Source organism: Protobothrops mucrosquamatus, unplaced genomic scaffold, assembly GCF_001527695.2.
Source record: "Protobothrops mucrosquamatus isolate PMUCROS unplaced genomic scaffold, P.Mucros_1.0 scaffold2958, whole genome shotgun sequence".
Taxonomy (NCBI): Eukaryota; Metazoa; Chordata; class Lepidosauria; order Squamata; family Viperidae; genus Protobothrops; species Protobothrops mucrosquamatus.
In genome coordinates, this window is record NW_015388981.1 from 63,889 (window position 1) to 75,355 (window position 11,467).

Consider the following 11,467-nt stretch of genomic DNA (forward strand, 5'->3'; position numbering starts at 1 on the left):
TTTTGTTTGCTTGTTTTCCTCCCCCTAAGCAGGTGACGTTTGAGCTGGTCGTCCTCGTCTTCCTCTCCAAGGAGCTCCGAAAAAAAAAGTTCACAAAGGGGTCCCTGGAGGTTGTGATGGAGAACTACGAGCTGGTCACTTCACTGGGTAAGAGCCAAACTGGGGGTGGGGGGGTTCCTCGGGGCAGAGGGAGACACCTCGCTCGGTGTCCGGGCAGTGCACTGGAGCTGGGTTCGAGGGACGCTCTTTCCCGTAGACCAGCTGCTTTCAGGGATGGGCGACAGGCGCCAGACTCGGGGGGGAGGGGGGGTTTCAAAGGGCAGAGGGTCTTTCCTGCCAAACACAGACCGGGGCAGGGGGGGAGAGTGTCAGGGTCTCCCCTGGGGCAGCGGACCCCATGGCTACCTCCTGCGTCCGCCTGCCAAAGAGTCGAGGAATGGAGAGGGTGTTTTTGGACGGTTGAGCCTGGGGCACGGGTGGCGTTGCCCAGCTTGGTAAGGAGACGTCTGCAAGGAAGTGGCCAAGCTCACAGAGCAGCAGGGACCCCTAGTCCTCCTCCCCTCCCTCGCCCTGTCCTCCTCCCCCTCCTCCTTCTCCTTTTCAAACCCCTCTCCTTTCTTGCACTGATGGCGTTACCTAGTTTGGTAATGAAAGGTCCTCAAGAAAACAACCAAGCTCAGGACCCAGGACCCTCACAGTTGTTCCTCCTCCTCCTCCTCCTCCTCCTCCTCCAACCTCACTCCCTTCCAGCACTGATGGTGCTGCCTAGTTGGGTCACGAGATGTCTGCAAGAAAACCACCCAGCTCAGAGAGCACTGAGGACCCCGCAGTCTCTGTCTCCTCCTCCTCCTCCTCCTCCTCCTCCTCCTCCTCCTTCAACCTCGCTCCCTTCCAGCACTGATGGTGTTACCTAGTTGGCTCACGAGACATCTGCAAGAAAACCACCCAGCTCAGAAAGCACCGAGAACCCCGCAGTCTCTGTCTCCTCCTCCTCCTCCTCCTCCTCCTCCTCCTCCTCCCCCATAGGTGGGACAGCTGGCTATTTTCCACCCCGCCCCCCGGCATTTGCGAGGCGGTGACCCGCCCGGTTCTGACCTTTTCCCAGGCTATCCGGTTCTCAAACCCGATCTCCTGTCTCGGATCGAGCGGGTGGGAGAGCAGTGCCTCGGGGACCAGCTGGATTCCAGCCGAGGGATCCCGACCGATCCGTGTGCAGGTACGTTCGGCGGGGCCGATCCCACGCCGACAAAACGCCCATCCGCGCGGGATAACGCCATTGTGGGTTTTTTTTAAAATTTTATTTGGCTAGCGCAGACCCTGCGATTGTCGGGCCCAATTTAACCGAAGGACAGAATAATAGAAGGGACCCCTGGAGGTCTTCTAGTCCAGCCCCTGCCCCCCCCCCGCTCCAGCCTGAGACCCTTACAGAATCGCAGGCTTTGGGCCAATCGCCAGGAGACGGGGAGTTCTAGTCCCGCCTTAGGCGTGAAAACAGGCTGGGTGACTTTGGGCCAATCACCAGGAGACGGTGAGTTCTAGTCCCGCCTCAGGTGTGAAACCCGGCTGGGTGACTTTGGGCCAATCACCAGGAGATGGGGAGTTCTAGTCCCGCCTCAGGCAGGAAAGACGGCTGGGTGACTTTGGGCCAATCGCCAGGCGACGGGGAGTTCTAGTCCCGCCTCAGGCATGAAAGCCATCTGGGTGACTTTGGGCCAATCACCAGGCGACTGGGAGTTCTAGTCCCGCCTTAGGCATGAAAGCCATCTGGGTGACTTTGGGCCAATCACCAGGAGACTGGGAGTTCTAGTCCCGCCTCAGGTGTGAAACCCGGCTGGGTGACTTTGGGCCAATCACCAGGAGACGGAGTTCTAGTCCCGCCTTAGGAATGAAAGCTGGCTGGGTATTTTTGGGCCAATCACCAGGAGACTGGGAGTTCTAGTCCCGCCTCAGGCATGAAAGCCATCTGGGTGACTTTGGGCCAATCGCCAGGAGACGGGGAGTTCTAGTCCCGCCTCAGGCAGGAAAGCCGGCTGGGTGATTTTGGGCCAATCACCAGGAGACGGGGAGTTTTAGTCCCGCCTCAGGCAGGAAAGCCGGCTGTGTGACTTTGGGCCAATCACCAGAAGACTGGGAGTTCTAGTCCCGCCTCAGGCGTGAAAGCCATCTGGGTGACTCGGCCAATCACCAGGAGACGGGGAGTTCTAGTCCCGCCTCAGGCAGGAAAGCCGGCTGGGTGACTTTGGGCCAATCACCAGGAGACGGGGAGTTCTAGTCCCGCCTCAGGTGTGAAACCCGGCTGGGTGACTTTGGGCCAATCACCAGGAGACTGGGAGTTCTAGTCCCGCCTTAGGCGTGAAAGCTGGCTGGGTGACTTTGGGCCAATCACCCGGCGATGGAGAGTTGTAGTCCCGCCTCAGGCGTGAAAGCCGATTGGCTGACTTTGGGCCACTCTCTCTCTCAGCCCAGCCCACCTAAAACAGGGTGTTCACAAATCCAGGCTGCCTCGTGGGCTTGGAGGCACCCCGGGGCCGGGGTGGGTGGGACCAGCCTCTCTTCCCCCCTCCTTCCAGAACATTCCGTGGAGAAGATCAACGGGCTCACCCGTTCCTCTTGGGATCTCTTTCTCTCCCCCCCTCACCCCCCCAGGCTACCGTTTCTTCAAACCCGAGAGCCTTTCGTGGATCGAGCGCTGGGAGGAACTCGGGGTGACCGACCGTCAGAAGCTGGAGGAAGGCAAGTTGTGCGCAGGCGCCTGCCAAGGTAGGCAAGGGCAGGGAGCGCCTGGTTTCCCGCCGGACCCCGCAGTCGTCGTCGTCGCCGTCCTCCTCCTCCTCTCCGCAAACCACCTCTCCTTCTAGCACTGATGATGTTACCTAGCTGGGTCGTGAGACGTCTGCTAAACACCCGTCCGTCCCCCCAAGCTCAGAGAGCCACCAAGGAGCCCACAGTCCTCCTCCTCCTCCTCTCTGAAACCCCCCCTCCTTTCTAGCACTGATGACGTTCCCTAGTTGGGTCACGAGACGACTGCAAGGAAAACCGCCCAGCTGGGAGCTCACCAAGGACTCCACAATTGAGGGGGTCACTGAGTGATTTTTGAGCTGGGCCTTTTCTGGTTTCAGAGAGAAGAAAGGGAAGGGAGATTGATTACACACACAGACACACACACACACACACACACAGAGACAGTTCGGCCAGCCAGGCCCTTGAATTGAATAGAATGGGAGGGCATTGAGTGCATTGAATTGAATTGAATTGAAATGCATTGAATTGCATTACATTGAAATGCATTGAATCGCATTAAATTGAAATGCATTGAATCGAATTGAAATGCATTGAATCGCATTACATTGAAATGCATTGAATCGCATTAAATTGAAATGCATTGAATCGAATTAAATTGAAATCATTGAACTGAATTAAATTGAAATGCATTGAATTGCATTGCATTGAACTAAACTGAATTAAAATGCACTGAATTGCATTGCATTGAACTGAATTGAATTAAATTGAAATGCATTGAATTGAATTAAATTGAAATGCATTGAATTGAATTAAATTGAAATCATTGAACTGAATTAAACTGAAATGCATTGAATTGCATTGAAATGAATTGAATTAAATTGAAATGCATTGAATTGAATTGAAATGCATTGAATTGAATTGAAATCATTGAATTGAAATGCATTGAATTGAATTAAATTGAAATGCATTGAATTGAATTGAAATGCATTGAATTGAATTAACTTGAAATGCAATGAATTGAATTAAATTGAAATGCATTGAATTGTATTAAATTGAAATGAATTGAATTGAACTGAAATGCATTGAATCAAATTAAATTGAAATCCTTGAACTGAATTAAATTGAAATGCATTGAATTGCATTGCATTGAACGGAATTGAATTAAATTGAAATGCATTGCATTGAACTGAATTGAGTTAAATTAAATTGAAATGCATTGAATTGAATTAAATTGAAATGCATTGAATTGAATTAAATTGAAATCATTGAATTGAATTAAATTGAAATGCATTGTTCAATTAAATTGACATTGAACTGAATTAAATTGAAATGCATTGAATTACATTGCATTGAACTGAATTGAATTAAATTGAAATGCATTGAAACGCATTGCATTGAAATAAAATCATTGAATTAAATTGAAATCATTGAATTAAATTGAAATGCATTGAATTGAATTAAATTGAAATGCATTGAATTGAATTGAAATCATTGAATTGAAATGAAATGCATTGAATTGAATTGAAATGCATTGAATTGAATTGAATTGAAATCATTGAATTGAATTCAATTGAAACGCATTGAATTGAATTCAATTGAAATCATTGAATTGAATTGCATTGAACTGAATTGAATTGCATTGAATTCTTTATTTGGCCAAGCGCGATTAGACACGCCAGAAATTTGCCTCCAGCGCATGCAAAGCAATAGAGAGAATAATCACAATATCAATAAAAGCGGGAATATAAGATAATATAAAGGAGAAATAATATTTGACTTACTACCACAATTGAGCCCAAAATTTCCCTCGCAAAGCGAGACAATCATGAGGTAAATTTTGCCCCATTTTACCACCTTTCTGGCCACGGTCGTTCAGTGAACCGCTGCAGTTGTTTGGGGTGTGAGGACTGACTGGTTAAAGATGTTGAACTAAAGCCGACAGCCCAGGTTCGACGTCTGAGCTCCGTGGATGGGGCGAGCTCTCGTCCTCACCTCAGCTCCTGCCTGCCTAGTTCGAAAGCACGTAAATGCGAGCAGACAAATAGGTACCACTTCTCCGGGAAGGTATCATCGTCCTGTCCACCTTTGTCATAGAGCCATGCCGGCCGCGTGACATCGGCGAGTCTTCGGACAACGGCAGCTTCCTTGAGCAGGAAACCGGAAACGAGCGCCACGCCCTAGAGTCGGCCACGAGTGTGGGGGACACCATTACCTTTTACGTAGACCTTAGTCGGAAAGTTGTGGAAAATGAAACAACATCAAATACACTAGACAGGCGATCCCCCGTCCTTTCTGACTTGACGGCATGGCGCCCGGGGTGGATGATTTCGTGTTTGCGGCATGCACGCATGCTGGAGAGCCTGTCACTCAAACACGAGGGGAACGTCACGGGCAAGCAGGAGAATTGGTGCGCTTGCATATGCCATTGCTCGCTGGGTGTGTGCCATTGCTCGCCGGTAGTGTGCCGCAGCCCGAGGGTTAGGAACCCCCTGCGCCATTTCATTTCTTTTTTTGTGTCTCCCCTCCCTCCTTTTTGTCTACTCCGGAGCAGCCGCTGGACGCAGCAAAGCCATCAAGGAAGAAGAGGGCGGCCAGAAGGGCTTTGTGGCAAGCTTGGAGCGTTACCAGCTCTTTCCCGAGAGTTCCCGGGCCGGGCTCTTCCTAGCCCCCAATGCCGGTCAACTGAGAACCCAGACCCGGGTCAAGAAAGAGGAAGCGGCCTCCTGCGAGCCCAGCCTCGGCGGCCCCGGGCGCCCCTCCCAGGGCCTGGGCTCCGGCCCCTTCACCTGCGTGGTGTGCGGCAAGTGCTTCCGACAGAAGCAGGGGCTGATCACCCACGGGCGCATCCACACCGGCGAGAAGCCCTACCCATGCCTGGAGTGCGGCAAGCGTTTCCGCCAACGCCCCAACCTGCTGACCCACCAGCGGGTCCACACCGGCGAGCGCCCCTTCCCCTGCCTGCGCTGCGGCAAGCGCTTCAGCCAGAAGGCCAACCTGGCGGCCCACCAGCGCACCCACGCGGTGCAGGAGGGGCTGATCGCGCCCGAGCCCAAGGTGCCGGTGCCGCGGGGCAGCCGCTCCACCGAGAAGCCCTTCCCCTGCAGCGTCTGCGGCAAGAGCTTCAGCCAGCGGCCGAACCTCATCACCCACCAGCGCATCCACACCGGCGAGAAGCCCTTCCCCTGCACCGAGTGCGGGAAGCGCTTCAACCAGCGGGCCAACCTCATCACCCACCGGCGCATCCACTCGGGGGAGCGCCCCTTCCCCTGCGCCACCTGCGGGCGGCGCTTCAGCCAGAAGGGCAACCTGGCGGCCCACCAGCGCACCCACTCTCAGCAGCGGCCCCACGCCTGCTCCTGCTGCCCCAAACGCTTCAAGGGGGAGTCGGCGCTGCGCGCACACCAGCGTACCCATCGGCAGGTGCTGGGCCCCGATCCACTGACTAGCACTCTCCTGGCCGCACCTGCCCTACAACAAGCCCTCCCAGGGGACCCTGCTTCAGCTGCCCAGCGGGCCACGCCGGTCCCCCGCCCAGATCTGCCCGGAGACCCCTCTCCCAGTGTCCACCGACCGGCCCCCTCCGGGCAGCACGGGACCCCTCACGGGCAGAGTCTTCCCGCGGACCCAGCCCCTGGCCCGCACACGGCCGGCCCCTCGGGCCACCTCCAAGGAGTGTCCCCCGGCTCGGAGCAAGGCCCGAAGCTGAGCGCCCCGCCCACCGTTCTGGATCCCCACTTAGAGATGCTCCATTGCCAACGCCGGCTGGGCCTGCCGATGCTCCCCACCTCCAGCGCTCACTCGGTCATGCCCATGGGGCAAGCCCCTCCCATCACCTCCAAGCCCAAGGGGTTGTCGGCCGGCCCACGGCCCACCGCCAGCGTGGAAGCCCCGAGCGAGATGCTCCACTGCCTCTGCCACGCCGGCAGGGCCTCTTTGGTCATTCCGCACCCCCCGCATCTGGGGCAGTTGCAGCCCAGCAACAGAGACGCCCCCGGCCGCGCCTGGCTGGGCCTCCCCTGCCCGACCCGCACCCTTCAGCTCCAGCAGAGCGGGCAGCCGCATCCAGCCGCCCCTAACCCCAGACTATGTTCCATTCCCGATTCTTTGCGGTAACTTCCCTGTGTTGTGCAAAGCACAGATTGGCTGGGGCTGGACTCCCCTCGGATCCCCACCCCCCGTGGGGCAGACCACGGGGTTTATGCATGTATCCTGGACCGTGACGCCCCTGTCTGCCCCCTCCTGTTCTAGGGACACAAACCGACCCTCTTTGGACCTGGCCAAGACTCTTTCTGTCTCAAGAGGCAACCCATCCTTCCGGCAAGGGCGCACTCCCCTCCCGCCAAAAGTGGCACATGGCCGGAGGATCCAAGCCGTGCCCACCTCTTTATTTTACCCCCGAGCCCTTTGCCACTCCCTGGACGCCACTTGTCTACTCCCCCAACAGCAGAAGGAAAGAACGAGAACTCGGCGGCAGTGCACACAGGGTGACCTTGCCCATCTGTGTAGACGAAAATGTGACTGACGGCGGTACCCCCTCAATAAACCCTGGTCGTGGACCCGGGTACGGCTCCCTTCAAAGATGGCGGGTCTGGTCTGGCTTGCCTCTGCCTGCCATCACGGCTTTGCAAAGCCGTCTCGGAGACTCCGGAGATCCCGTCTTCCCCCCCCCCCACGCTTGCTTTCCTCCCTGCGGGAAAAATCGAAATAACTCGTTCGAGAAATGGGACCATCGGCATCGCGTGTGCGCCGCTGCGCAAACCGGACGGTTGAACTCTTGCCGGCGAGGGAGTACCGGCTTCGTGCCAAGGTGAACAGGCCTGCCGTTGGGCTCCCCGTAAATCCATTGCGGGTGATTGACAGGACTTTTGGGGGGAGGGGGGGGAGGGATTTGGCCCCTCCCGTGGGGAAAAAGACTTTGGGGAGGGAGACAGCCGGGTCCCCTGTCCTGCCTGGCACTCGACTCCAAGAGTTTTTGAATCCCTTCCAAGCAAAGCCACGTTCTCCCTCCAGCTTAGCCCGGCGGGGGTACAATGTGGGGCTGCCTTCGGGGGGGGGTGTCCAAAGGCAGAAGGAACCATTGCTCTCCTCCAGCAGCTGGATTAGAAAGGTCTGACGCTTGCCGGGGGCGACACCAAAGAGGTTGGATTGTGCTGGGGTTGGAAGACAGAGGTGTGTGTGGGGGGGTCCTCGCACAAAGGAGGGTGGGCAGAACGAAGCAGAAGCACTTTAGAATGACCCGTCGGCGCCTGGACTCCCCAACCACGGGGCACCCACGAGGCTGGGTCTCTGCCCTGGCGCGGTATTGCCCGCCGTACTCTGTCGGAAGAACGTGTGTGTGTGTGAGAGAGAGAGAGAGAGTGGGGGTCTGTGCCTTAAGCTGGGGGGGGGCTTCCTGGAAGGAAAGGGGGGGCATATCTGATGCCCGTTGAGCTAGGTTGATGTCGGGCAGAGGGTGGCAGGGATTCTATCCGGGGAACGCGCTAGGGTCTTACGACGAAGGGTGCGGCGGAGTGCGCCAACGACGCAAGCAGGGAGAACCCGTTTCTTAGTTTCGTGCAGATGTGGTGGGGGCAGGAAATTTGATTGGCACACGGCGGCTGTTCATATGCTGCTGGGCGGGTGGGGAGGGGGTGCCCCCCCCGCCGGCAGCTTTGCCAAGGGGAGGCATCCAGCCCTCCAGCCATGAGCTTCCTTTGCCTGCGACTTTTTCCCTGTATGTATGTGTGTGTGTATGGGGTACAGCCAGGATAGAAGCATCCCCCCTTCTCTGCCAGCTGTTGGGCGGTCCCCGAATTCTGGCCTCGGTTTTCCCTAGGTGTCGAAGGCAAAAGCGAGCAAGCGACAAGAGTTCGGGAACGGTTGAGCTCTGTGGCTGGGCTAGAGGTTACCGCTAGGGCAGAGGTCCCCAACCTGCAGTCTTGCGGACCAGTAGCCTGCCAGAAAGTGGTCCGTGCAAACAAGCAGAGCCCCATCCGCACACGCCCGCGTGGGATGCAGGCAGCACGCAAAACTACACACACACACACCAGTCTGTGGAAGAACCACTCTCCACAGAACGGGTCCGCGCTTCCCAAAACGTTGGAGTCCTGCTACGCTAGAGAGACCCTGCTGCCTGCTCCCCTTTATTCCTCGGGGTGCCGGGAGAGCAGTTTTGGCCGTGCGAGATAACGGCTTTGTAGCCCCCCCCTTTATCGTCGTTTCGGCCACCTCTGGGGCCGAGTGTGGTTGCGTACATGCAGCGACGGCGGGATTGCGCGAGGTTCTGTGCCTCCAGCATGGTTTTCCCCTTCCGGAAGGCTTTTCATATAATGTTCCTCTTTCCGGGATGCCGAGGCAGATTGAAAAGGCGAAACGTACAATGTTGCAGCAAAAGAGAGAGAGAAAATCTTAATTTTTGGCTACTGGGGGGGTCTACATTTTTGTTCCGATCAAATACGGCCTGTACGTGAAGATGCTGTGGGAAACGGCGGCGGCACAGTCCCGGCAATCCTGGTGGGGGGTTTCTTGGAAATTTGGTTGTTTAGCCCCCAGTGCGAGGAAAGCGTGGGTGAGATGGAAGAGATGTTTGAAATGGGGGGTGTCCCGGGCTCCCCCGGTCCTTTTCCTCCCTGTGTACGGATTTACACCTTCACGGAGGTGCTTCACCAGCCCTCTTAACCGTGGCCAGCTAAAACCACCATGGCTGCGCCCCCTCACCCCCATCCCCAAAGGATCCTTGTGGGTTCAGAGGGTCTTCTTTGTGGCTCAGGCAGGATGTTTAACAAAGCCACATGGGGCTCCGTGAGGTCATCCAGACGCAGGCAGCAATGCCTTTTCCCATCCCGAAAGAGCACAAGGTTGCCGTTTATAGAGGCGGCACACACACTGGGTGCCAGCGGCAGGACGGTGGGTCCCTTTGGTCGTTTGGGGGAAACGAGGCTGGCAGGGTTGGGGAGGGGAGGGGGTCAGAGGTCAGCCGGGTGGGCAGGCAGGCAGAAGTCTCCCAGCTCCGCTTTCGGGATCCGACCAGTTGGCTAATGGACATCTTTGTTCTCCTGCTGGATCCGACTTCCGGAGCAGCGGGTCAGTTGCTTGCGCTCCGAGCATGCTGCGGTCGTCAATTTTTGTCTGTACCCCAGCTCCTCTCCTGCCCGTCTTCCTCCCAGCATTTAGGGGTGTCCCCCCCTGTGCATGGCGGTTCCCCCCTCCCACCAGCGATATCTTCTTTCACCTTTGGAGACGTGCACAACAGTCATCGCACCGACATCGTTCATCCGCGCCGGACCTTCTCGGTGCATCGAGATTGGGCTCGGCGTTCAGGATCCCGCTCAAGAATTGGGGAGGTGGGGGGTCTTCCCTCCTTACCCATCCCCCCACCCTCTCCCCCCCACACTGGGGCCGTTCACGGCCCGAAGATGAGTTTGTTTTGTGGGGGTTTTTTTGGGTCGGGGGTCCCTGCGAACGGAGCTCGAGCTGCAGATGGAAAGAGACGGTCAAGCGAGAAAGTGGACGGGAGACAGACAGCTGTCCACCCCACCCCACCCTTGGACCCGAGGCCAGGAGGCTTCACCCCCATCACCTCCCCCCACCCCGTGCTTGCATCCCTAGCCTCCAAAAGACCCCTCGCCGGACACTTCATCCCCATTCAACCAGACGGGGCCCGTGGACCCTATCCCAGATGTATTATTATAATTATAACAACAATAACGACGATAATTATGCCTCTTATTTTCTGAGCTATGTTTATTTGCAATAAAGGCTTTCTTACAGTTGTGGGGTGCCTGTTCTTGCGAGGCTGGGGAGGGGGGGCGCAGCTTGGTGGGAAGGGACCACCAGACTTTGGGGGTGGGGGTGGGAAGTGCAGAGAAGAGCAACGAAGAGGATTAAAGGCCCGGAGGCGAAAACGGACGAAGGACGTTCGCAGGAATTGGGCCTGGAGAAAAGGAGGATTAGGGGGGGACACGATCGCACTGTTTCGGTATTTGGGGGGTCTGCCCCAAAGAAGAGGGGGGGTCCACTCGTTTTCCAAAGCCCCTGAAGGCAGGACAAGGAACAAGGAATGGAAACTAACCGAAGCAACTTGGAATTAAGGAGATACTTCCTAACAGTGAGGACCGTTAACCAGTGGAACTGCTTGCCACCAGAAGTTGTGGGTGCTCCCATCACCTGTCCGAAATGGGGTAGGGTCTCCTGCTTAAACAGAGGGTTCGACTAGAAGACCTCCGAGGTCCCTTCCAACTCTGTTTTTCTCTCATTCTGAATGGCATAGGGTCGCCTGCTGGAGCAGGGGGTTGGACTAGAAGACCTCCAAGGTCCCTTCCGACTCCGTTATCCTCTTATTCTGAATAAGGTCTCCTGCTGGAGTAGGAGGTTGGACTAGATGACCTCCGAGGTCCCATTCGTCTCAATTAGTCTATGATTCTGTAAGGGTCTCCTGCTCGAGCAGGCGGGCTGGACTAGAAGACCTCCAAATGTCCCTTCCAGCTCTATTCTGTTCTGTTCAATTCTAATTATTTCATTCTGTTCTATTCTAATTATTCTGTTCTATGTACTTCTATATTCTACTTTATTCTATTTTCTATTCTATATTCTATTCTACATTCTATTCTGTTCTATATTCTATTCTATATTCTATATTTTTTCTATTCTATATTCTATTCTTATTCTGTTATATTCTAATTCTATTCTGCTCTATTCTAATTATTCTGTTCTGTTCTATTCTAATTATTCTATTCTGTTCTATATA

At 55.4% G+C, this 11,467-nt stretch overlaps 1 protein-coding gene across 1 annotated transcript in view; it reads left to right on the plus strand.

Annotated features, from left to right (window-relative positions):
- The first annotated feature begins 116 nt into the window (after positions 1-116).
- LOC114923337 (zinc finger protein 2 homolog) overlaps positions 117-11,467 on the plus strand; it is a 19,827-nt gene continuing 8,476 nt past the window's right edge. Inside the window, exons 1-4 of the mRNA XM_029286129.1 lie at positions 117-147; positions 1,106-1,216; positions 2,647-2,760; positions 5,294-6,073. Of these exons, the coding sequence (XP_029141962.1) occupies positions 117-147; positions 1,106-1,216; positions 2,647-2,760; positions 5,294-6,073 (1,036 nt within the window). The remainder of the gene's footprint in view (positions 148-1,105; positions 1,217-2,646; positions 2,761-5,293; positions 6,074-11,467) is intronic.